Consider the following 27,086-nt stretch of genomic DNA (forward strand, 5'->3'; position numbering starts at 1 on the left):
GTGTTTTAACCACAAGTGTAAGGTGGCGAAAGCTGTCACATCTGTAACATTCGTTAGTTCATTCGACAACCAAGAGTGTGCCAGGCCTAGCTCCCGCCACGGGGCCAATCCAGCCCCGGCTGGGGCACTGACCCGGCACTGCAGACCCCCCCCCCCCAACCCGCCACCACCCCAAGCGGTCAGGGAGATGGGACCAGCCAGATGCGGGGCCGGACTCCACCCTGCCCGAACCCCAAGCCGAGGGGCCGGTCTCACTGACCTTATAAAAGTCCGAAAGCCTGTTGGTCCCAACTTCATCGTCCCCTTGATCCCCAGGAACCGGATAAACAAATTTGCCATCCTGTCCACCAGGCGCAGGTAGTTGAATTGCTTGGCATACTTGGGGAACACCTGCTTAAGGCAGATGGAGGGCAGGTGGGCTTCGGGATCCGCGTTGCCGTCGGAGGCGCTGGCCGGCTCACTGTCGGAAGGATCCTCCTTTGCAGCTAATGGCTTCGTAAGCTGCTGAGACCTGAAGTACACGAGCAAGTAATGAACCAACAGGTGCAGCAGGAGTCATAGGATGCAGCGCCTTCTCACACATATTCTCCTCTCTTTACAGTTCAGATACCTCAGGAGGTGTTATCACTGACACTGTTTTCATTGTACAGACCAGCGGCCTGACCTCAGAGAAGCGAGCGGCTCAAGCTCACATAGCTAGTGTGTGGCAAGGTCGGGACTCGAACCCAGGACAGAGCCAGGACCGTCCTCTGTTCTCCCATCCTGGTTTCCCAATGTGGACAACTGCCTTTACCGTACTCGTGATTCAAGAGAGTACTCTATTACAGAGCAGCCTAGGTTTGATTTCAAACTCCTACTTGTGGGTAGTAATTGAATAATTAAGAAATATAAAAAATCTCATTGAGGGCTGGCAAGAAGCCAGAAGCACAGTTCAATGAACAATTTGCAAAGATACATCAGTTACCCAATTCTAGGAATAGGCACAATTACGTTTTCTGGCTTAACTATTTTCTTATTTGGAACTCATACAAAAAAAAAAAAAAAAAAAAAACATGATTATCATGTTGTGATCCCAGAGTCTGGATATTTTATTCTGAAATTATTCTGAGAGTCAAGAAAAGTCACGGCTAAAACTCCCAGATAGCCACCTCTGGCTTGGAATGTTCTTCTCACCTCCAGACCCACATATTCATCACCTGCTGCACCTTCAGGATGGGCCCCAGTCACCCCAGGCTGAAACACCCGCCCATTTCCCTCACCCCAAATCTACACTCCCCATCTCCTTGACCGTCACCCCCATCTGCCGCTACCCAAGCAGCAAATGTCAGGATAAATGCCAGGCCTACCTCCTCAGTATTTCCTGACTGGGGAGCTCTGCTCTCCCCAACCTGGGTCTTGTGGGCTCTCCCCTGGACCATACCAACTGCCTCCAGCCTTTCCCATCCATAGACCCATAGACACTGGCACCTGAGGCACCTCTTTTTTTTAATTAAATTTTTTTTTTTGAGAGAGAGAGGAGAGAAAGACCGTGAGCGGGGGAAAGGGTCAGAAGGAGAAAATCTTAAGCAGGCTCCACGTGAAGCCCAAAGTGGGGCTCGATACCACGACCCTGGGATCGTGACCTGGGCCGAAATCAAGAGTCGGACGCTCAACTGACTCAGCCACCCCCCCCCCACCCCGTGTCCCCTGAGGCACCTCTTCTAAAGCAAACCTGGCTGGGTTGTCCCTTACTACAACTCTTTAGGGATTCCCGAGTGCCTACAACGAAGCCCATCCTTTTCATTCCGGAGCTCAAGGCCCTTTTCGATTTCTTCTCCGTCCTCCTCATTTCCTATCACTACCCCTAGATAGGCCTGGGGTGCTCCGTGCACGCTCCCCTGTTGCCAGGTGGTCTGGCCCGGACCGGAGACTTGGGGCCCACTGCACCCCGGCTCTCCTCCACGGCTGGTGCCTCTCTCTGCCCTTCCTTGCAGCGCACCTCGCTCTCCTGTCTGCTGTTCTGCCCACAGCTGGTCCAGGGCCAGGTGTGACCTTTTCCACGTGTGCATCCATTCCTGAGACAACCCTGAGCAGGCTGTACTTGGTCAGTACATACTGCCCAACTGGCTAACTGATCCAGGAAAATTACAACCACGTCACATGGTATTGAGCTCAAGGCCACTATCTACTCTTTTCTTTATTAAATGGCCACATCCCCTGTGTTCCCACTTGGGAGCTCACCACCAGTCACCAAGTTGGGTCGTCTTGGTATCTTTGTACCTGCCTTCCTTGGCCTTTGAGGTCTTCCCCTGGCCCTGGCTGCCCGGCACATTTCTTCTGGTCCACTTCCAGACCCAGCTCAGATGTCTCCTTGACCACACCAGGGACTCTTTCCATTGCTCCACTCCTGCTCCTTGGACTTGCTTCTTTGTTCCTCTGGTCAAGTGGCACTGCATTTGTCTGTAGACCAGTCCCTCTTACCACATCTCATTCAACTCTATCTCTACAGGACCTGGAACGCTTTTGGCTTTTGTGAAATGTTTCGTTGAATTTGTTGAAGTGGGCAAGTTTGCTTTTAATGGCAAGCCATGCCTCAAGTAAGATACCAAGGTTATGATGCTTTGTACACCAGCTCTTTTTTTTTTTTTTTAATGTTTATTTTGAGGTGGGGGAAGGGACAGAGGGTCCAAAGCAGGCTCTGCACTACAGCAGCAAGCCCCGTGCAGGGCTCGAACTCACTAGTCACGAGATCATGACCCCAGCCAAAGTCAGACGCTCAACCGACTGAGCCACCCAGGCGCCCCCAGGAAAACAAACCCCTTTTGAAGTTCAGCCGTGTGGATGGTTCTGGGGAAACAAATGCTCAGTCTCACCAGGATTTCTCCTGAGAAGCACACGCTCCTGGGCGGGACACTGCACAATCTCCTTTCAGCTAAGCTGGTTTTATCATCATCTCCTTGAATTTCAGGACAGTACATAAAAGTCAGTGGTTAGTTTTCAGGTGAAATGACATGTTTCCACACGAAGGTTACAGGAAGACAGATGAGGAAAGAGTAGTAGTGTTCTGGAAATTAGCTCTTAAATTACTGGAGAAGTGGCAGTTGCTGACTTGCTAAGTACTCATTAGGTTTTTGGTCGAGGGAAGGTTTGGAAACGAACAGTTTAAATATGCTCTGTGACAATGAAGAGAGCTCCGAGAACCCTTCAATCAGCCGTCCTACCTCCAGTACCTCGCTGGCTCTTCACGCAGCCCTGTGAGGTGACTGTCACTCTTTGAAAAAAAAAATTTTTTTTTTTTCTTTTAATGTTTATTCACTCTTCGAGAGACAGAGAGAGACAGAGCGTGAGCCAGGGAGGGGCAGAGAGAGAGGATGACACAGAATCTGCAGCAGGCTCCAGGCTCTGAGCTGTCAGCACAGAGCCCGACGCGGGGCTCGAACTTATGGACTGCGAGATCATGACCCGAACTGAAGTCGATGCTTAACTGACTGAGCCACCCAGTCGCCCCGAGGTGACTGTTACTCTTAGGCCTTCTGTTCCGGGTAAGAAACCGAGCTCCAGCAAGGTTTGTCACAGCTGAACCAGGACTGTAAATCAGCCCTTCTAACCAGGGCTCGTGCGTTGCCCCTCTACTGTTAGAAAGCACAGCATGGTTCACAGGGTGGGCCACAGAATCCAAAGTACTGTTATTTATGTTGTATTTTAAATAGTTGGGTTGTTTTTTGTTTGTTTTTAGAGTATAACGGTCATCCATGCTCTTTGCAGACATTTTGAGGATGTATAAAAGAATCGAAATCATTTGTCACCCACAGCTCAGGGATAAAGACCACTATGTTTTGGTTTCTTATCTCTAGTTACGAAGTTAGGATCACATTGCATATAGTGTAAATCCTTCTTTTCACACTTTAAGTTACATCCAGAGTATCTTTTTTTTTTTTTAACATCTTATTTATTTTTGAGACAGAGAGAGACAGAGCGTGAACGGGGGAGGGTCAGAGAGAGGGAGACACAGAATCTGAAACAGGCTCCAGGCTCTGAGCTGTCAGCACAGAGCCGGACACGGGGCTTGAACTCATGGACCATGAGATCATGACCTGAGCCAAAGTCGGACGCTTAATCAACGGAGCCACCCAGGCGCCCCACATCCAGGGTATCTTCCCGTAGCATTAAACACGTTTTCACGAAGGTAATTTCTCACGGATGTGAAATATTCGGTATTAAAACCAAACCATAATTTAATTAGCCGCCCCCTTCAGTTGGCTATTGACTGTCTACATGGCCTATTTTTAAAAAAATTTTTATTTATTTAAGAGAGGGAGGTTGGGGGGTGGGGGCAGAGGCAGAGAGAATCCCAAGCAGGTTCCACGCTCAGCGCAAGGCCCGATGTGGGGCTCAAACTTACGAACCATAAGATCATGACCTGAGCTGAAATCAAGAGTCAGGCGCATGTCTGAAGCCATCTGGGTGCCCCAACATGGCCTGTCTGTGACTAAATGGAATGTGGTGATCGGTCCCTAAGTGAATGTGCTCCCTCTTAGAAACAGGACACATCACAGCTAGCCGCAGACTTGGAGGTCCTTCTGTGCAATGACGCCATCCATTTTTTGGGGTGTGGTCTAATGCATGCAACGTAAAAGGTGCCATTTTAATCACTTTAAAGCGCACAATTCAGTGGCATTTAGTACATTCACAGTGTTGGGTACGCTTCACCTCTTATCTAGTTCCAGAACATTTCCATGACAATGCCATTTCGGAGAAGAAACTTCAATCCCGGGCAGATAAGGCCACTACCATCAGTGGGTCACTTAATTAGCAGATGGTCCAGGGTGGTGGCCTTTGCTTGGGTTGCTCTGGCGACGGGGACCCCACCACCTCCAGGGGACCTCTTGGGCTGGGCAGGCTTTCCCGCTGATATGCATGTCAGAGGAGGCCTCTCGCCAGCGTCCTCAGCCTGCCACAGGTTCTGCCCCAGAGCCGCGCAGATGGAGTGGTTTTTTTTTTTCTCCTTTACGTGAGCCCTTCACATTCTTTCAAGGGCTGCTGTGTTTACTGGCTGACTACCGCTTCCCTTCCTTCCTGAATCCCAATTAATATGCTCAAGATGACAAGGGCCTCCTAAGCCACAGACACAATTTTCATGGACTCAAAACCACAAATTTAGGGGGAAGTGTTTTACTCAACTGGAAGAAGGCCGTAAAGATGTAGCTGATAAAGAAGAAGAGATAAAACAGTGAGAAATGGTATCTTTGCTTGAGCTAATTCCAATGATCACATCGAGATCCAAGTTATCACAAATACTGTAAAATCCTCTTTTTACTTAATAGCATTTTAATGGAAACGGCGGGTTTATGAAATAAAAGTGACTGGTAAAGAAAACATAAATCAAGCTTACTAGTCCTTTGGGGTAATTTCTTTCTTTCTTTTTTTTTTTATTGAATTTGGTATATCCTTGATTCATTAAAATTCTGGAGTGTTTTATCTATTATCGCTTTTCAAATAAAATGGGATTCTTTTTTATTAAAACTCTTGTGAAAAACCACCTAACTTTTATTTTGCCTGCTATGTATTGGGGACCTACTGTACGTCAAGCATTGGGCCCAGCAACTTGCTTCTAGTACCCCATTTGTTTCTCGTAACAATTTTACGAGGTAGGCGGAAACTACGAGGTAGGTGCCATTTTACAGATTAAAAGTCCAAGACCCAGAGAACCGGAATAATTGCCCAACCTCACAGATCAGTAGTGGACTCAGAATTCATACTTCGGACGATACCACTACACGTTCCGTGCTTAGCTCACTGTATTGTTCTTGTGCTAATTGGATTTAAATCCAACCAAAGACTTTTTTCCTTAGGCAGACGCTCCATAACAGCCCCAGAAAGCAACCAAATCGGAAGGTAGGTAAAGCAAGGTCAAATTCCAGTGTCGGAGAAAGTGCGCCAAGTCTCTCAGAGAAATAGTCACCATTTTTAGTTAAGCAGCCCTTCGATAATTTTATTTGTCCGAGGACTTCCCTGTCCCAGGGGCCTCGGTGAGGCGGACACAGTTCTTACCACCCCAGAAGCACGTGACCACGTTGGGGGGGGGGGGAGACAAGACCCATCCATAAACAATGAGTGAGCAAGGCGGAAGTGGCCAGTCGAACATGCAGAGTGGGACCTAGAACATATGGAAGGAGTTTGGTTTGCTGGGTAGTATGCATGAAGGGGAAGGGGTGGGGATACGAGCAGGAAGCTGGTGGGGGTGTCTAGGTCTCATAGGATCTAGGATGTGAGACAAGGGTGTTTGGATTTGGTAGTGTGGGAGATGAGGAGTGGTGGATTTAGGGGAGGGGAGTGGCAAAATCAGAAGTGTGGTGAAGGTGAATGAGCCTGCCAGCAGCACGAGTCCTGAATCGAGGCAGGGGACTGGACGATGTTAGGAAGCTACTGGAATATTCCAGGTCAATCATTCTGAAAGCGTACATCCCCGGCCAACCGGGATCAGCATCACCTGAGATCTTGTTAGGAATATGAATCCTTGGCCCTATCCCAGGCCTGTGGACTCAGAAACTTTTGTGAGTGGGCCAGGCAATCTGTTTAGCAAGCCTCGTGGGTGACTCCAAGGCAGGCTAAGATCTAGGGATCGCTGGTTCTAGGTGAAAGAGGGTGGATTTGGCAACGGCTTGACCATGGGGGTCAGAAAGGGAGAGAACACCCTGGATCGTGTTGCTGGGCAATCCGTGGGTTGGCAGGAGAGCCTCGTGGGCAGTGGTGGTGCTGCACCGAGGTAAGCAGTCTCCTTTCCCTGCCATTTGACCGAGACCTATCCCCACAGTCACTTGGGGATTTAACTGCGCATTGTCATTCCTAAAGAAACTGCTAACCGCGTACCAAAGAGGCGCCTTAAATTAGCCCAGCAGCTAATTTAAAGAGCTGGAGGGTGAAGTCACTAAAAATAAACGGAACTACCACGTAGCCCAGCTCTGTCACTTGATGAATCTCTGCCATCGCAGGGCCCCATTTGCTTGATGGTGATGCGATGCTATTTGAACAGAAGGCGGTAGATGAGAGAGCGGGCGAGGCAGGTGTTTCCAAATTGATGAGGCAAAGTACTCAGGGAGGGAACTTTGTCCGATGCTCCAGTCCCTGTAAGGCCCAGGCTGGGCCTACCTGTCCCCCTCCACGCAATGTTCTTCTGAGGGCTCACCTGGCCACGGCCACCTGCCTGGATCACTTCTTTCCCCAGCACGGCGTGACAGGAACAGCAACAAACACAACGGTGACGATATCGGATATCGGCAGCACTTACTATGTGCCAGGTACAGCAGTTTAAAGCAAACTTAACCTTGATTCAATCCTACAAAGTAGGTGTTATTATTATGCCCATTTTACAGATGAGGAAACTGAGGTATGAAGATACAGTCTAATTCCGGTTAGAAACCCGGGTTAGAAACCCAGGCAGGCCGGTGCTAGCATCCTTGTTTCTAACCGGTGCACGACGCCCTTTCACACACGAGGAGTTACCAGGCACTGAGTGCCCGAGAGTCAGGCGGGATACGGGTTACATCTCGTTTGAGCCTGGCAATGATCCTATGACTTACGTACTATCAGTGGCCCCATTTTACTCATGAGAAAAATTAGCTTCAGAGAGGTTACCCTACTTTGCAAAGGTCACTCAGCTATTCCATGGCTGAGAGTGAGGATTTGAACCTGGGTCTGTTTGGGTTCAAAGCCCAGGCGCTCTCCACCCTGTCACGCCACAACTCATCGTAGTTACGCACCTTCTCTAGACACACGTTCTCCTCCCTGACGGTGGAGGGAAGTCTCTTACTTCTGGGATGTCATGCAGCCTATGAGGGAGCGTGGCTGGGAGGGCACCCCGTCCAAGCCTAGCCCAGGACTATTGCATTGCTTAGGATCAAACACACAGCCTCCCTATGAAGCATCCAGACGGATCTGCTTGGGGGCTCGTAACTCACCTCAATGGGACGACGCGGGAGTAACCAGCACGTATCTGGATGGGGCTGGTCCCCGTGGCCGAACAAATGAATCCCTACTTTACCATTACAGGCTCACATGAGTCACCGATGCACGGCGTTTGTCGCGTATATGAATTGACAAGGGCCCCAGTGGCGACAGCAGCAGACCGGGTCTCAGTCACTGCCGGGGACGAGTTCCCAGAGCCCCCAGGCTGGGGTTGCCACAGGACCATCTTCCTGCCAGGCCCCGACTTAACAAAAGGACAAACATGAGGACTTACTCCAGTGCCCCCGTCCCCACAGAGCCAGAGCGCATGCTATTTCAGAGCGGGAAGGGCCGTCAAGGGTCACGGGGCTCGGCCCTCTCATTTTCCGGATGAAGAAACTGACAAGACCGCGCAATACGCTTCTTTCCTAACAGGGCTCTCTCTGCTCCGCCCTTCCGCACACAGCCAGCATCTTGCCGTCGTTCTTGCTCTCTTTGTCTTGGGCAGTTAGAGTCAACGAGGCGCACCGTCACGTGGGCCAGGGAGGGGTGATGCCAGGCAGCTCCTCGCCACAGGGCACCAGCCTGCTGCTCCCCTGGAGTCCCGGCTCTGCCCTCTGGAGCCGGGCGACCTCGGGCAAGTCATACAACCTCAAGGAAACCCTCAGCTTCCTCTTACAAAGAATGGGAATAATAATGGCACCTAACCTACCGGGCTGATGTGATTACAGAGAAAGTGGATGCATCGTGCTTGGCACGGCGCCTCAGTACCTGTTGGCCGCTGTGATTATAATCACCAACTTGATCTCCCGCCATCGTCTCCAGAGGCTCACTGTCTGGTCACCAGGCTCAGTGGGAGAGATCAGCACACGTCTCTGGGAACTCCGGAGGCTACGGGGTTTCTTTACCCACTTTCTGACGGTTTGCTCTGCCCCCAGCTCACATTACTAGACACTAGACTGCCCTCCTGCTCTCTGAGCGGGAAATCTCACTGCAAGCTGCACCCGGCCTCTCGTCTCGCCCTAAATACATCCCCCGTAGGAGTCTCATCTTCTCAGACCTCACTGGAAAACTGCCCCTCACCTGACACCCTGGTTCTATACTGAGGATGACTAATGTCACAAAATAACGCACAGAGAAACGTCACAAAATCACTGCTGTTCCCCCCATAAAGAGAAAGTTAAACCGTGGAGTTAGCAGGGGCCCTGGCGGTCATTGCGTCCCATTTTTCTCTTGAACGATACGGGGAAGTCGAGGCAGACACTTGCTTGGGGTGAGGTGGCCAGCGAGAGGTGTTGGCAAAGGCAGACCCAGTTCTGCTGGCTTCCTGTCCAAAGCACTTAAAAAAGGAAGAAGGAAAGGGGACAACAACAACAACAACAACAACAAAAACCAAACCACCGCTAAACTGAAATGCCAGAGTGGCCAAAATTCTGATTCTGAATGAAAGGCTTCGGACCGTGGAGGCCACCCTGGCAGGCAGGGAGGAGAATCCTTCCTCCACACCCCCCTCCACTCCCCCTCACCCTCCCCCCCCGCCTCCACCAAAGGGCTACATTGTCCCGTCTTTAACCCCACCCGGTGGTTGGCCACCATCTTTCTGTGGATGATTGGGCTAGTGCTCAACTTTTCACAGGAACCCGGAGAAGGATTTCCTGATTTTCGTCGCGCCTGGCCCACACTGGCTGCCCCAGGAGCCCTCGACCGGGCCCTCCCTCCTCGTGACCAGAGCACTGGCGTGGGGTGGGGGGCTACTTTGCCTACCTCACCTCCCCCTCTCCACGCTCTCCCCCTTCTTTGTAAACGTTCTTTCCGAAATTATCCACGCGAACACAACTCGTCCTTCACATCGTAGACTTCGCATCGCCTTCTCCAAAAAGGTTTCCTCAGCCTTTGGAGCTGGAAGCAGCCATTCCTTTCCCTAAAACCTTCTGGACTCTCTGTACATCGTCATCATCCTCATGCTCATCCAAGATGTAAGTATTGAGCGTTTCATCTCTACCCTGCCCAGAGCAGAGCCCACGGTCTGCATTCCTTTTGTCGCCATCATACCCAAATGGCTGTTGGTATGACTGTCTCTGACACCTGTCTCCTTCCCTAGACTGCGGGTCACGGGAGGGCGGGCCCTGCTGTCACTCACGTATGAATCTCTCTTCTGACACCGTTCCGGACACACAGCAGGTGCTCAAAACATCGGACGGCGAATACAGACGGGCATCGTTTCACTGAGTTCTTACAACAGTCTAGTTAATTAGACGCAGTTATTAACTCGAGTTTACATCTGAGGATACTGAGGCGTTGGGAGGTTAAGTCAGCTGCCTAAGTGATGGGGCTGGGCCCGGAACCCGGGGTCACATTTTTAACACCGCCACCGCCACACCCCTCCACGTCCGTTGCCAGAATGCATCCCTTCTCTTTGTCCCTCCCAGCTACGGGAAGAGCCTGTCTATCTACAGGAGGAGCCAAGATTTCCTGGTGGCAACAGCAAAGCACCGTCTATGTGACGATTGTAATCAGTGGTTGTATTAGCCTCTGTTTTACCACCTCCAAAATTAGCAGAAAAGGCCAACTTGAGCTTTCATTGTCTAGTTCTGCTAATGAAGGGATCCTTTTAATTACACACTCAGCGCCTGTCTGCAACACAAAGCGTTTTAGTGTTTAAACACAGTTCTGCACCAAAGTATAGGCCTGTGTGAACACAGACGATAAGTGGGGGAAACCATGTGTAGAAGTTATCCTTTGCTTAGACTGTAATTCTTTTTGGCTTTCAATTTTATCCAAATGCAGCTCCTTTTTTGTGGTGCTCCTAGTTCTCCTTTGTATACTGTATATGTGCCCGGTGAACACCAGGCACCCAGGGATTCAGTGGGCATATCCCAGGCCGAATAGCCTTCCCCCTTAAATTTTGGATGAAATCTGCTTGATTGGTGGATTTCACCTGTCCCTGATTTGCCCTCGGGGGTCCTCCCCACCCAGGACTGCCTTACGGCTGGCTGGTCAACCCGCAGTGAGGGTGTTGAACACAAAACTATCTTCATTCGTGTCCCAGGGGCTCAAGGCGTGTGTATCCCACTTTTTGAGGCAGTCTTTGTGTGTGTCGTGCTGTTTGGGGTTTTCACTAACGTGAGTGAGGCCTTATGGGGCTGATCCCACAACCTTTCTCAGGCAAGGATGCCCAGAGTTTGTATTCCTACGTGGTCAGGGGGTAAGAGGGATCACTCCTACTGAGCCCCTCCTATGGGCCAGGAACCTTCTGTACGTAAATTACCCTGGTTAAGCCACACGAGACCTTAAGGTAGAGATATTAAGATGGAGATATTCTGGAAGCAGAATGCCTGGGTTGGAATCCTGGCCCTGTTGCTCACTAGCTTGGTGACTTTGGAAGCGTCTCTTAACATGCTCGTGCCTTGGTGTCTTTATCTGTGTAATGCGGATAATAATTCTACCTACGTCACAGCATCATTGTGAAAACGAAATGGGCTAATACATATACGTAGAGCATTTAGAACCATACCTGGCATGCAGTAAGCACTCAATAAGTGTTAGCTGTTACCAAGCTAAGCTCAGGTTACATGAAGTCCTCAAGGTCACCTGCCTCTAAATGGTCGCATCTGGTAATCTGGCTCTGACTCTCAAGACCTTGTTCTTTCCAGGCCTCCATCGGCGTTCTCCAGTGCCAAGGGGGCTCTCTGCTGACCCTCTGTGAGGACACTGCGGTCTGAGCCCTGGCGCAGCGGGGCGTGGCCTAGAGAAGGTCACTCTGGGTGCTCGAGGCGCTCCTGGTCTCGGTACTGAGCGAGCTTCCACTGCCTTTCTGCTCCCACTGCTTCAAAAGCACGGCTCTTCCTGGGGTTACCATGACCCTCCTGATCGCCACCGACCTTCTCGGTCTTTCTCCAGTTCAGCTTCTTCATAGCATCTGATGACGCTTTGACCACGCTTTCTGGAACTCTCATTTCTTGGCTTCTGTGCCCATGCCCTGGTGGTTTTCTGTTCTCTGTCTTTTATTCCCTCCTGGCGGTAGAGTGTCCTTTAAGCCTCTGTCCTTGACCTGCTCCCTGCACCTCCCCCCCAACCCGGGCTCCCTAGGCCCTCCCATTCACACCCAGAGATGACTGCCCGATGACTGTGCCCTGCTCCCCGCCCCGCCCCAACATCCAGGCCCCAATCCCGCACACCTTGACGAGCTCACTTCAGGTGCCAACCCACCCACAAGCCCCCCTCGTCCCTCCCACCAGATACACTCTCCTCTGGATTTCCCACAGCACCTCATTTGCTCCTCTCCTGTGCAATCAATCATCTTCTAAACTTATATTACAGCCGTGGAAGTCTGTGGCCTCTCTCCCCCGTAGACTGTGAGTTTGCTGAAAATAGAACCCCTTTTTGTTCCCCTAATAGTACTCTACATCTCATAGGCAATGCAAAAGAAAAGGCACGCTCGTAGATGACTGTGTAAGAAAAGCATTCTTTAAGACAAATAACGTGAAGAATTTGGTGTAATTTTGCCGTAGGCAAGAAAACGGGCGGGGTGACCTCTGCGTGTCATTTGCAGCTTCAGGTCCTAGAAAGCCATTTTTTTGTTTTGTTTTGTTTTGTTTTGTTTTGTTTTAAGGGTAATAGTGCAACAATAAGAATTTGTGGCAATAAGAATAACAGCCATCCTGGCTCCACTCACTTCCTACCCGTATGGCCTTGGGGAAGTTGTGTTAGGCTCGGCCTCGGTTTCTCTTCTGTAAAATGGTGATGGACTACAGCAACCCCCTCACAGAGGTGTGGAGGCATTCAGCAGGGTGACCTGAAACAAAAGGCTAGCGTCCTGGCTGCAGCACCGTGAGTGCGAACGAAATGTCAAACAAAAATCAGGGACTTCCGGTCAGCTGAAGTCCAGCCAGGAAGAATTAGCTGCCTCCTCCAGTCCGTAGCATTCCATCCCTCCAAGAACTTCGGTCCTCACAAAATGAGATTTTTTTTTTTTTTTTTTTTACAACACGGCTAATAAATTAGGCATATGCATATTAGCAACCAGGTCCAGAGAGAAAGCCTAACTTTTTTCTCCACGCCATTTGAATTCCCCTAACATAGAGTTGTTGTCAAAATCCATTAAAGTATTAATTTCTCTTGTCACTGCACAATTCCCCAAGCAGACATCCAGACTGTGTGCAGTGGTGTTTCTCGCAGAAGTACTAAATGTTTAGTTACCATGGCACATTTTTTAGATGATGCCTCCCTGATAGGTCTAGAGAGACTGCATAGGTTCAAGTACAAGGTTAAGGCAGGGTGGCAGGACTGCAACAGTGGTGGGGATTACACATCAAGCGGGCCTGGGGCTGAGCTCCAGCACTGCCACTTACCAGCTGAGTGGCCTGGGGGAAGGTACTTAACCTCTCTGAGTACCGGTTTCTTCATTTGCAAAATGGTGACAATAATACTAAACACACAGGGGGTTGGTGAGAACCAAACGGAATACCAAATGAAAAGAACCCCGTAGAAGGCCAGACAGATCGCTGGCCCTCAGTGTAAGACAGCTTAAAAATCCCACAGATGTGGAGACGTGCAGACCGGGGTCTAGAGGCTGCTGCGCCCACTTGCCAGCCCCCCCTGAGGGGCAGCCTTAAGGAGCAGTGTGCTTTCTGTGACACAACATCCCGGACACGGCACACGGACACTTCTTTCCCAGTGGTTTCTCCGGGCGCCCGTTCAAATGAGTTAAATATCCTCAATTGACCAGCTCACCTGGCGGAAGTGAAAGGTTTCTGTGCCAAGAGGAATGGGGTGGGCGCCCCGCACCCCAAAAAAGAAAACAAGAGAAAGCCTATCTTTTAGTTTCCCTGCTAACAAGCACCTCCTGGAGCTGAAGTCAGAGCTGGCCTCTTCCTTGGTTGTCATGGCAACGTCACTGACCTACCCGGTCCTGCAAATCCCTATGAGATGGGGAGGGGGACACGGGGGAGGGGGGGGTCCAGGCGGGCGCAGCCAGGAGGGCATGTGGGAGGGGGTTTCAGGGTGCACGGCCAGGGGGACACGTGGGGGGAGGGTCCAGGCAAGCACAGCCAGGGGGACACGTGGGAGGGGGGTAGGTCCAGGGTGCACGGCCAGGGGGACACGTGGGGGGGGGTCCAGGGTGCATGGCCAAGGGGACACGTGGGGGGGCGTCCAGGTGAGCGCAGCCAGGAGGACACGTGGGACGGGGGGCCCAGGGTGCACGGCCAGGGGGACACGTGGGGGGAGGGTCCAGGCAAGCACAGCCAGGGGGACACGTGGGAGGGGGGTAGGTCCAGGGTGCACGGCCAGGGGGACACGTGGGGGGGGGGTCCAGGTGAGTGCAGCCAGGGGGACACGTGGGAGGGGGGGTCCAGGGTGCACAACCAGGGGGACACGTGGGGGGGGCCCAGGGTGCACGGCCAGGGGGACACGTGGGGGGAGGGTCCAGGCAAGCACAGCCAGGGGGACACGTGGGAGGGGGGTAGGTCCAGGGTGCACGGCCAGGGGGACACGTGGGGGGGGGTCCAGGGTGCACAGCCAGGGGGACACGTGGGGGGGTCCAGGGTACACGGCCAGGGGGACACGTGGGGGGGGGGGTCCAGGGTGCATGGCCATGGGGACACGTGGGGGGGCGTCCAGGTGAGCGCAGCCAGGAGGACACGTGGGACGGGGTCCCAGGGTGCACGGCCAGGGGACACGTGGGGGGAGGGTCCAGGCAAGCACAGCCAGGGGGACATGTGGGAGGGGGGGTCCAGGGTGCACAGCCAGGGGACACGTGGGAGGGGGGTCCAGGGTGCACGGCCAGGGGGACACGTGGGAGGGGGGGTCCAGGGTGCATGGCCAGGGGGACACGTGGGGGGGGGTCCAGGTGAGCACAGCCAGGGGGACACGTGGGAGGGGGGTCCAGGGTGCACGGCCAGGGGGACACGTGGGAGGGGGGTCCAGGGTGCACGGCCAGGGGGACACGTGGGAGGGGGGGTCTAGGGTGCATGGCCAGGGGGACACGTGGGGGGAGGGTCCAGGCAAGCACAGCCAGGGGGACACGTGGGAGGGGGGTAGGTCCAGGGTGCACGGCCAGGGGGACACGTGGGGGGGGGTCCAGGTGAGTGCAGCCAGGGGGACACGTGGGAGGGGGGGTCCAGGGTGCATGGCCAGGGGGACACGTGGGGGGGCGTCCAGGTGAGCGCAGCCAGGAGGACACGTGGGACGGGGGGCCCAGGGTGCACGGCCAGGGGGACACGTGGGGGGAGGGTCCAGGCAAGCACAGCCAGGGGGACATGTGGGAGGGGGGGTCCAGGATGCACGGCCAGGGGGACATGTGGGGGGAGGGTCCAGGCAAGCACAGCCAGGGGGACACGTGGGAGGGGGGGTCCAGGGTGCACAGCCAGGGGACACGTGGGAGGGGGGTCCAGGGTGCACGGCCAGGGGGACACGTGGGAGGGGGTCCAGGGTGCACAGCCAGGGGGACACGTGGGGGGGCGTCCAGGTGAGCGCAGCCAGGAGGACACGTGGGACGGGGGGCCCAGGGTGCACAGCCAGGGGGACATGTGGGGGGGGGGTCCAGGGTGCACGGCCAGGGGGACACTTGGGGGGAGGGTCCAGGCAAGCACAGCCAGGGGGACACGTGGGAGGGGGGGTCCAGGATGCACGGCCAGGGGGACACGTGGGGGGAGGGTCCAGGCAAGCACAGCCAGGGGGACACGTGGGAGGGGGGGTCCAGGGTGTACAGCCAGGGGGACACGTGGGGGGGGTCCAGGTGAGCGCAGCCAGGGGGACACATGGGGGGGGGGGTCCAGGGTGCATGGCCAAGGGGACACGTGGGGGGGGGTCCAGGTGAGCGCAGCCAGGAGGACACGTGGGACGGGGGGCCCAGGGTGCACGGCCAGGGGGACACGTGGGGGAGGGTCCAGGCAAGCACAGCCAGGGGGACACGTGGGGGGGGGGGGCCCAGGGTGCACGGCCAGGGGGACACGTGGGGGGAGGGTCCAGGCAAGCACAGCCAGGGGGACTCGTGGGAGGGGGGGTCCAGGGTGCACGGCCAGGGGGACACGTGAGGGGGGTCCGGGGTACACGGCCAGGGGGACACGTTGGGGGAGGGGGGTCCAGGTGAGCATACATTGAACAGAAGCACTGCGAGTGGTACCCTCAGCTGGTTTTCTGAAACACCAAAACCCTGGCAGAAGTGTACCCGTTGCCCAGGGAACGGGGAAATTCAAGTTGTTGTCGTAGTTCCTTTGGTGATCATGGATAGACGTGGAGCCCGGCAGAAGGCCCGTTCCAACCTGGTGAGTGAACAGGTCTTGCTTCTTCAGCCATGACGCAGAGACGGGGAGACCCCCGGGCGCCTCTCCTGCCAGGCTCGGTGTCTGGGAAAAGGTGGCTGATGCCGGTACCCACTGCCACTAGCTGTGGTTCAACCCCCAACGTATGGAGTACTTTCCCACCTGGCGTCTATTGCCACCAGAGCAACCGCTTGGGAAGAAACAAGCATGTGCCCATTTTACAGGTGAGAAAATTGAGTGCCGTGACCACGAAGCCGTGAGTACCGACACTTTCACTTCGTCTTTGCTCGCTTGCTCTCTGCCCCCTGAGAAGCTTAATCCGTGATAGCGCTTGAATTTGCCAAACAGATTCAGTTCTTGCCCTTACTCTTAAGCTCTGGGGCGCTTTTAAAAGTCACCTTCCAAGTCCAGCACTTGCCAGTGAAATCCACCCAGGTGTCCCGCTTGCATCCAAGCTGAGCACGATTTGTTCCCCGGCCCCCCAACAAACCTGCTTCTTGCCATTTCCACCCGTGCTGTTTTTGGCAGCTCCTTCCGCTAAGTGAGCCAAGCTCAAAACCCCAAAGTCAGCTTTGGCTTCTCCATCTTCCTCACCTGGGTTCCTGGGGACCTGTACACAATCCCTTTTCTATTCAGAGGCTCTGGTTCAAAGCTTCTGGGGAGTGGGAGCAGGGAGCACGGTGCTCAACCGCAGAGGCTGCGGGGTCAGGGCGTCTGGGATCTTGCTGACTCCATGCCTGTGGGCTAAGCGCCTTCTCTCATCTGATCCTCACCACAGCCGTGTGAGGCTATTATTATTCTTAATATGATTCCCATTCTCGGCATAAGGCATTTTCCTCTGAGACATGAGTGCAGTGACATAATTTGCCCAAGGTCATAAGGATCGGCTGGACACAAGAGCCTCATTCATAACCAACACGCAAAGCTCCTTCCCACGTAGCTGTAGTTTCTTAAGAGCAGGGCCTGTTGCCCACGTTTTGCATCACAGAGTCTCAGGGGTGAGGACCTGACCGAGGGTCTGAGCTCAGAGCCAGCCAGCCCAGGTTTACCTCCCGCTGTGACACTTTCTCACTGTGTGACTTTGGGGAAACAACCGGAAAATACCTAGAGGTCTGTAGCTTGCTGAATAGTGGCCCTAACCCCCAGAATCTGGCAATGTGATTTCATCTGTAAAAGGTCTTTACAGGTGTCATCAAATTAAGGCTCTCGAGAGGAGACTATCCCGGGTTTCGAGTAGGCCCTTAATCTAGGGACAGGTGTCCTGAGAAGAGAGAGGCGGGACGAGATCTGACACAGACACACGCGGAGAAGAGGCCGTGTGAAGACGAGGCAGAGATTGGAGTGACACGGCCACAGGCCAGCAAAGGCGGGGAGCCACCACAAGCTGGCAGGGGTGAGGGCGAGTCGCCCCGGGGGGGGGGGGGCCTCGGGAGGGTGGGAGCGCGGCCCGGCTGACGCTGTCCAGCCTCAGAACACGAGAGAACGCCTGTCTGTTGCTTGAGGCCAACAGGTGAGTTGTTTCGGCAGACCTGGGACACCAACCCATTTCTGAAATGGGCGATCCCACCAGTAACCGCGAGATAATGTGACTGAGAGCAGCCGGAACGGTCGCGGGTACACAGTAGGCCCTCAATAAATGTTAGTGGAACCAAATTAAGATATCCTGAGTCATTACCTTGGAAAACTTCTCCCCAGGACACACCTGGCTGACTGAATTCTGTCTAGAGTATCAAGCTTGTAAAATGTTTTAACTTCAGAACCCAAGAGCCAGAAGGAAGAACCACGGGGAGGATCTCCTCGGAGCCCAGGTGTGGAGGATGAACGAGAAGCCAGCAGGGATGTCTGTGTCCTTGCAAGGCTGGTAACTAAGTGCTGGCCCTTCTCCAGCTCTGATGAGCCTGTCACGGTGGATTTCACAAAACATCTGTTTCGGGAACAAGCCTGTTGTTTCAGGCAAGCTCTAGAGATAATAGTATGTTTTTCCTATACGCAGCAGTGACATGTTCACTGAAGCTGAATATTTCTAAATGTGACCAATTTCTTAAGTGGCAGGAGCCCATCAAACTCTTCAAGAACTTGGACGGCATGTGGGCAGCCCGGGCCGTTCCCTTGGCGGCCACAGATCGGAAGCAACATTTGCTCTGGCTTGTAGGGGAGCGCTTGGGGAGCAGGCAGGGGGAGTGGGTAGGGAGCTCTCAGAAATGCGTCCCTCTAAAGGTTATCTTAATTCTGCAAGGGAGTCAGGTCCCTCGGCCTCATGCATATGGATGCAGCAGTAGTTGAATGATAACGTGCAATTTTTCTTCCTCACGTTAATTGACTTGGGTTGGCTACCGAGCGTTTGACGAGGAAACGCTATGCCGGCGCACAGACCGATGATCCCCAGGACCCGAACGCAGCTTTGCTGGATTTGACTCACTTCCGGCCCAAGATAGGAACGCACGGGTGCGGCATCCCATGTGAAATGAGCAGACCGTGCCTTGGCATGAGATAGACGGAGCACCAGAAGGCAGAGCAGCAGTCAGGGAGGCGCAGGGACGCTTTCTCTGTTGCCCCCCAGGCAAAGGGGAAATGAGGATTCGCGAGATCCTCCAAGTAGCTTGTCCTCTCCTCCTTTGTCCTTGGGGTAGGAATCTGATCCGAGGAGAGGGGCTCCCGCCCCTTGAGTGGGCAGATGAAGGCCAGAACGCACCTGCCCTCACAGGCCACCTCTTCCTGTCCTGGCTGCTGTGCGCCTTGGGAGTCAGGCCTGAACGATGTGGGGGTACCCAGGCAGCGCCAGCCCGCAGCGGGGGTCTGGAGCGAGCCATGCCCCATTCCCATTAGTCTGCTTTAGCCTTGGCCTCCAGAACCTACTCCAGGTCTCTGCATTCCGGGCTCTGCACGGCCCCAGTGTCCTCCCTCTTCTCACCATCTTGAGGCTGGAGTCCCAGCGTGCCATGGGGTCAAGCCCCTCCTGCCTGACCGCTAAGCCCCCAAGGCCAGGTCTGTATAGCACAGAAGGCGGTGACTCTTGTCCAGCTTCCCCTGAACACCCTATGCCCCGCAGACTGCTTCCAGAGAGAGAGAGAGAGAGAGAGAGAGAGAGACGGGGCAACACAACCAATGCAGTTAGAAAGGAAAGAGCTTCAAGTCACAGGGACGGGGGGGTGGTCCTCCTTCCGTATGTAGACACGGACCAAGCTCTGGCCGACAGGGAGTGGTTTGTCCAAGGTTTCCTGGCTTTACAGGTCAGGAAGAGTCCGGGTTTCCCATTTCCCAGTGCAGTTTGCTGTGACAATATCCTTGCCACTTCTTTCGGCTAATATCAATCAGCTCTGTGCAGACAGGGCCGCTGTCTGTCTCGTTTCTGACTCTCTGGCAGCAGCAGCAGCTTGGGACCGGGCCAAGCAGGAGCTCCATAACTGTTATTCAGACTTGGCTGAAGAGATCTCCTTTGTAAAACAAATCAGATGCAGACCTGTTCCTGAAGCCAACACAAAGGTGTAATTTCAGGATTCTACAGACACCTCAACTACCAGAAGGGAGGGCTGTATCTGCCTATAAAACGGAGCGGAAGTAGAGAAGAATGCGAAATTTACTTGTCGCGTCACTGGGTTGATTTGTTCCCTGCGTAACTATGATCTTGTGTCCGTACAGGATCAGCCGCTGTTTATCAGGGACTGTGGCATCCAGGCCCTGCCCTAGGGACCCTGAACACAGGTCCTATTTAGTCTTGCTCTCATCTCTGCCAGGTAGAAATTATTGGGCCCACTTTACAAGTGGCTTGCCCAAAGCCACACAGCCCACAAGCGCTAGGGCACGGATTCTAGTTAGGTCTGTGCTGTTTTACCAAAGTCAGGGAGTTCTGACGTAAGAAAGAACAATGCTATTGAATGATGTGTAATGACAATTTACTCGGTGCCAGGCAAGTGATGGGTGTGAACCCATCTAATTCTCACAGCAACCCCACGAAGGGTCATCTCCACCTTGCAGGTGAGGAAAAATAGGCCCAGAGATGCCAAGTCACTTTGCCAGGGGATCCCAGCCAGTCTGGAACCCAGGGAAGAGTGAGAGGCGGGGAGACCTCAGAATAAGAGGCAGGAGTACAAGAGGGCCTCTGGGGCTGGGCTGGACTTGATAGTCATGTGACTTCGAGTAAATTACTTAAAATGAATTGTAAAACATTTTCATAAAGCAGACATAACATAAACTTTACCGTTTTAGTCATTTTTTAAGGGTACCGTTCAGGGCTATTAAGTACATTCATACTGTTGTGCAACACTCACCATCATCCACGTCCAGAACTTTTCCACGTTCCCAGACGGAAACTCTGTGTCTGTTATACGTGAACTCCCCATTCCCCGCATCCCCAGCCCCGGCAACCATCATTCTACTTCCTGTCTCTATGAATTTGACCACTTTAGGAACCTCCTGTGAGTAAGTGGAACCATATAGTATTTGTCCTTTTGTGTCCGGTTTATTTCACGTAGCACAATGTCCTCAAAGTTCATCCACGCTGTGGCAGGTGTCAGAACCTCCTTCCTTTTAAAGGCTGAATAATATTCCTTTGTGTGCATATACATCTTGTCTACCCGGTCTTCCGTCCCTGCATGGTCACTTGGGCTGCTGCCACCTGCTGGCTGTTGTGAGCAGTGCAGGTATGAACATGGGTGCCCTTGGACAAAACGCTTTTGAGCTCATCAATTGCTGCTCCCAAAACTGAGCCGCCAGCTTTGCTCGCGACTCAGAGAAGATATTTAACACCCACACAGTGTCTGGGTCAGAAACCAGACAGAAGAGAGTAACTCCCAAACCCCACAAGTAGCCCAGTCTTGTTCCTCTGTCACCTCGGTCCACCCACTACTCTCCATCTCCACTGCTGCTCCCCAGAATCTAAGCCGCCATCACCTGTCACTTCAATGGTGGGGCACCTGAATTTCAACAGCCCCATCACGAGTCTGCCTGCTTCCAGCTTCCCCTTCCAGCACATCTTCCATATCATAGCCAACCGGCAGACCTGACCATGTCACCCCGCGGCCCTGAACCCGTCCCTGGCTCTCCCACTCACTTCCTTCCAGTGCTTGTGGAAACGTCCCCTTCCCCGACAGACCTCCCCTGGCCGCTCTGCTTACAGCTGTGACGCCCACTCCTCGCCAGCCTCTGAGTGCCCGCCTTGCTCCGTTCTTCACCACAGCCGTGCTGCCATTCATCAGAGCATAGATTTTACTCGTTTACTTCGCTGATGTCCGTCTCCTGCCCTCTTACCTCCCCCAACCCCAATAAAGAATGTAAGTTTCACAAAGGAAGACATTTGTGATGGTTCTGTTCACCTCTGGCTCCTCAGTCCCGGCACACAGTAGGCCCTCACTGAATATTGGCCAAGTGCGTGAATGCATGAATGACTGACTCCCCTCTGCCTGCAGGGTCACTGGCCCAGTCAAGTCCTTTCACGTGCCGGCTCTGTCCCCTCCAGCCCCTGTCCTTCCACATCCCCATGTGAACTCCAGCCAGACCACAAAGCTCTCCAAGTCCTTCCGCTGTACACTCACCCTGGGGCTTTTGCACGTGCTGTGGCCTCTGCCTGGAATGTCATTGCCCCCACCTTGCGCTGCCCTTCTGCGGGTGTGGGTGACCCCTTCACTGTGCTTCACAACGCTACTTTCCTCTCTTTTCTGAAGACTTTTCCACACTGTACTATGACTGCCCATGTGCTTGTCTCTAGCTGTTTCTAAACTGCCGGTTCCACGGGGGCTGGATCATCTTGTTTGCTCTCAGATTCTCGGGGCGCTGAGCATGCTGTCCAGGCACAGAAAATGTCAAGGGAGAAAGGGAGCCAAGCTCTTGAGTCTCAGCTGCCTCCCCTGCGGAGCGATGGCAAAGCTGATCCTACAGGGCACCAAGGGGTGGACACGGCGTGCGGTCTGTGTGACATCTGCCACCGTGCCCGGCATTGGGCAGGCATTTCACACCCGACGCTGACGTAACGGAGGGTTCGCATGCACTGGCGGAGGACCTGCTGCTTTCACTGTTCTAGAAGCCACCAGCTGATGTCCTGCCATCGTTTGTCACCTCTGGGGGCCACACCGATTAAGTGTCAGCCCCAGAGAGAATTCCTGTCCTTCCCTGTCCCAGCCATCCCATTTTGGCAGCTTGCCCGCTGAGCAGAGAAAACCTCCGAGTCCGCTCTCTTCTCAGAACCAACTGTGTTTATTACCAGCATGTCACGGAATTGAGAACGTCCAGGGATTCCAGGGACCAGCGGTGCTGATCTCTCATTTTACACCTAGGACACAGGTTTAGAGAGGTCCTCTGACTTGCTCACGGCTACGCAGCTAGTTCGGGACCTCATTTTCTCTTTCCTTTTGGCAGAAGTTTAATTCTGTCTGGTTGAAACTGTGGGGACCCTGAGGAATTTGGCAGGTTAGTCTAAAACTCTCACTTGGGCTGACCCAGTAAGACCAGTATTCTCACTGTGCCATGAGTGAAGAGAGGGGACACGTTTAACTTCTGTGACCTGCCAACTAACAGCATCGAGTCAGTTTTAGGTGTTGGGAAACTCTTGTCCCAGGGACCTTGTCTGCTCTCCAAACAGAAGAAATAGAAGGGACTATTGACCCTCTCACTCTATCCCCCTAGACAACTGGCCACCAGTGAAGGGATGGTGATGTCCCGCCCTGACCACCACCACTCTCCTTGGACAGCTCCTCCACGGAGAACACCTCTGCCTGCCCGAAAGTGTGCTTCCCTTTCTAGGGGCACAGGACCTTTGCTCAGACTGCTTTTGGGGGGGAAGAAGCGGGAGCAGGGTGGGGGGTCTGGCACTCGGGCATTGGCAGAAGGATCAGGGAGGCAAGGGAGGGGTGGCCTGGTTGGAAGTGAACCCAGAACTCCCTCTCACTTAGAGGGAGTCATCAGCCGCCTCCAACAGACTAATTCACAACCCCTGGTCCCAGAGGAAATCATTATGCCTAATTATTATTATTAGGCATAATGACTAATTAGTAAAAATAGCTACCATTTACCGAGTGCCAACTTATGCCTGGTACTTAATGCATATTATTTCTCTTTTCCTATTTTACACTTCTTTATTTTCTATTTTCCTAATTATCAAGTCAATATAGGTTCATGGAAAAAAATATTTAAAGATACCAAAAAAGCAGAAAAAGGGGGTAAAATTCACCCTTTGTTTCACCATCCACCTTCAGCCACTGCTAACGTACTGGAGTTTTCTTTCCAGGATTTCATCTGTCTTTCCATTTCTCTTTTTCGTTGTGTGCATGCACACAGTATGTGAGATTTACCACAGCTGTGATCACATTTCCCCACCCCCCCCCCCCAATCACTTCTAACTCCCACAGTGATCCTGTGAGTTGGGCACCATTATCTCCATTTCACAGATCAGGAACCTGAGGCTCAGAGAAGATAAGTAATTTGTCCAAAGTCGCACAGCAGACAAAGGGTTGGATGGGAATTCCTATCAGGCCTTTCTGCTGCTGAAACCTGTCTCCCCACCCCCCACCAACTCTGCCGTGTTGCTCCCCACACACTAAGGGCGAATCGGGGTCAGTTCTAACTACATCTCTGCTTCTGCGACCCCGTTCGTCTGCCCGTGCCCGCCGGACCACACTCTAGGAGTTTTGAGGCACAGAAACCGAGAGGCGTAGCCACAGGTGTAGGAGATGTAGACGAGTTTAGCTACGTCGACTCCACTGGCCAGTACCTGACTACGGGAAGCTGTGATGAAGGCATTCTGTCAGAAACCGGAGGGAATCTGTGTTTTCTGTCCGTATAGATATCTGGAAAGCTGAAATCAGAAAGCATAATGAACTACTGTTTGCAAGCTGGTGGGCACAAGACAAACGCAAGTAACTTCTATAGGGTAGCTGAGAGATGCTCAGGATGCCTCCGGCGGGGCCTGCAAAGGGCCTGGACACCACAAACACCCCGGAGGGGAGGGGACCGTGAGAACCCAGGTTCCACATTTCCTCAAATGGTTGGAACAAAGCCCGAGGGCACAGGCGTCTCCAAGTTGGCACCGAGCGTGATAAGCGGGCAAGATAAACGTGTGGCCCCTCGAGCACGGGGCAGAGGGGATGTGAGACGAGTAAGACAGTGCCCCTGCCCGCACGGGCTGCCAACTGGCACAGGGAGACACCTAGAGAAAGAGAGTTCCATTACGATGCGGTAAGGCCGAGACATAGCTACAGAAACCCTTTTTGTTCAAAAAGCCGCCAGGAAGGGGATTCGTGACTGAGAAGACGCTGTGTGACGAAGGGCAGGAACGACCTGATTAAAGCCCGTTCCCAAAATGCTACATTCAGACCGACATGCAACAATAAAGGCAGAGAACGAAAGACTATATCTTATCTTTATCTTATCTGTCTCAAATTTAGGAACGGTAAGTTGCCACACTTGGTCCCTTGATATTTTCCAGGATCTTCCTCCCTCGCAGTGTGAACAAGATGTCTAGAGTATGTTTTGCTTTGCTGCAGACAACGTTCACCTTGAGCCTTATTTCTGCACGCATGGGCGTGCACGCGCGTGTGTGTGCACACGTGTGTGTGTGTGTGTGTGTGTGTGTGTGCCACCATCTGAAGGTTCGGTCATCTCTAACCTAATAACCAGGAGCTGTTGACTCTACCTCCTGGATCCTGCCAGAGCCACAGGATGCTGTGAATGTGCACGGCTTGGAACGTTCCCACCTTCCGTTAGGGGCTCAGATCCAGAGGTATTTCCTAACATCCACCCCTGCTAGTGCTGGGGGCCTCAGCCCTGCTTCCTGACTCCTGGAGGAGCCGCCACCCCATTGGCCCACCTCCCCCTGGGACCCGCTCTCCTCTTGACGAATGGGGGAGGTCAGTTCTGAAGCCCCAGGCGCTGCCCCCTCAGCTCCCTAGCTCACTCACCCTCCTCTGTTCTGCCTTTCCTTCTCCCCCTTCCTTGCTCACTGCCCAGACCCTCTTGTTCTAATTATTCCCGACAGGAGTGACTCACGCTTCTCAGATGTAGGAACAGAAATGTTGCGGCTGCACTGAAAGGTATGCGGAAGGAAATCAGCAGACGCCTGAACTTCAGCCAGGGGGACGAGCAAGGATGACCGCACAGGCCCCAGTGCGGCAGGAGGGGGGAGCCCCTCCTCTGGCCTTCTGGAAGAGGCCGAGGCATCCAGCTTGGGTTCAAATCCCAACTCTGCCTCCCGGATGCTGGGGGACATTGGGCAAGTCACTTGGCTTGTCTGATCCTTTGTTTTCTCATCCTTTAAATGAGGATAATATCTCTCTTGCAAGTTGTTGTAAAGATTGTGATATTTTATATAAACATAAGTATACATACATATATATATGAGATTATATATACATATTTTTTATAAGTCATTTCAAAGCGTTCACTTTACACACATGCACGCACACACACACACACCCTAGGTTTACACAGTGGCTGGCACAGGGCAGTCCCCCACCTCTCTGGGCTGGCCGTGTCTACACTTCATAAATCTGTCACAAAGAACAAATGCACTGGTGTAATAGAGAGTATCAGATAAATGTAAAGTATTTAAAGAAAATACTGAGGTGTATTTTTTCTTCTGTGCTTTGAACGGAGTAATATTTATCCTGTCATTTTACAGCTAGGGGCTTGCTGGTTTTCCCAGCACAGCTCAGGGATACCAAATATAACGTGGGTTAAATATACAGGCCGACTTGGCTTCACACACTGTGTATGAAAATGAAACATAAACGGCTCGGATTCCCACATTCCTGACAGAGCCATCTTTGGAAACAGCATTTTCTCTTTGAAGAAAGTACTAGCAACTAAAAATGTTCCCATGTTTAATAATGATCGCCAAAGGGACATGGACAACGTCTTGTCTTTTATACATTATTACGCATTTAGTATACGGTTCATCTGGAGTGACACCAGCCAGCCCCTCGCAGCTGGAGACCCGCAGAGCCCTGACCCTCTGCCAACCGGCTCAGTACTGTCCACACCTGGGGCCAGTCCCAGCCCAGCAGGTGGAAGCTCAATGGTCTTCACCCCGGCATCGTTCTTTCTGCTCTAAGCCTGGAATCCTCATGCCTAAGAGGAAACTCAGATTCTAGCAGCTACCAACCCCTTATGGAGACGGTCAATTCCATCCAATGGGGTTCCTGCCTCAGTGCCCCTTTGGTATTCTAGGAGTTTCCCACTAGGACAACACCCTGACCATTACCCCTGCCCGTGCCAAGTCCTCGCCTGCTGCTTCTTCTTCCGGGATGGCAGGTGCCATTCTTCCGGCCACTTTGTGCTGTCTGGGTCCAGCTGTGAATGACCTGAGCTCATGAAACCATGAGGCCACCAGCAACTAGTTGACGTGTTGACTGACACCTGGCCTCCCATGCTTCTCCTGCCATCGTGACAGCTATGGACCCAGGCGAGTCCAAGCTGTGGTTGGTCACGCTCTTTCACTCTGAAGAGCTCTGCGACTGTTCTGTGTCATGTTGCCCAAGCCCTCAAACCTCAGAATGTGCTGGCCTGTGCTGTCCATGCCTACCCAGCGGTCCCCTCTAACATTGCTGGTTTTAGTGCTGTAATATCACATTTCCTGATACACGCAAATGTATATACACACACAAATATAAAAACATAGGTGAGATCACACAACTCTCAAACTATCAGAAATGATCACTGTTAATATTCTGGTAAATTCCCTTCTACTCCTATGCACATAATTTTGTCACATAGTTGAAATCATACTATACACAAAATTTTGTGGCCTAATTTTTATTTGGCGTTGTGTTATAAGCACGTATCTGTCATGTCACCAAAATTATTTATGGAAATCTTTTTTTTTTTAATGTTTATCTTGAGAGAGAGAAAGAGACAGAGCATGAGCAAGGGAGGGGCAGAGAGAGAGAGGGAGTCACAGAATCTGAAGCAGGT

General features: G+C 52.9%; 1 protein-coding gene and 1 long non-coding RNA gene across 13 annotated transcripts in view; one reads left to right on the forward strand and one right to left on the reverse strand.

Moving 5' to 3' along the window:
* Positions 1-27,086, reverse strand: part of TTLL11 (tubulin tyrosine ligase like 11) — a 245,861-nt gene that overhangs the window by 45,579 nt on the left and 173,196 nt on the right. For 10 of the 12 annotated variants that reach the window (XM_045043382.1, XM_045043378.1, XM_045043376.1 and 7 more), the window contains 2 exons: positions 23,890-23,973; positions 260-511 (listed from right to left, as the gene is read on the reverse strand). In XM_045043382.1, the coding sequence (XP_044899317.1) occupies positions 260-511; positions 23,890-23,973 (336 nt within the window). Of the gene's footprint in view, positions 1-259; positions 512-21,718; positions 22,423-23,889; positions 23,974-27,086 lie in introns of those variants that run through there. The other 2 variants (XM_045043387.1, XM_045043377.1) reach the window with 2 other exon arrangements.
* On the forward strand, positions 22,436-25,507 carry LOC109493959. The gene is made up of 3 exons (XR_002148488.3): positions 22,436-22,589; positions 24,795-24,897; positions 25,153-25,507. It is a non-coding gene; the product is annotated as an uncharacterized LOC109493959 (long non-coding RNA).

The sequence above is a fragment of the Felis catus genome, chromosome D4, assembly GCF_018350175.1.
Source record: "Felis catus isolate Fca126 chromosome D4, F.catus_Fca126_mat1.0, whole genome shotgun sequence".
Taxonomy (NCBI): domain Eukaryota; kingdom Metazoa; phylum Chordata; class Mammalia; order Carnivora; family Felidae; genus Felis; species Felis catus.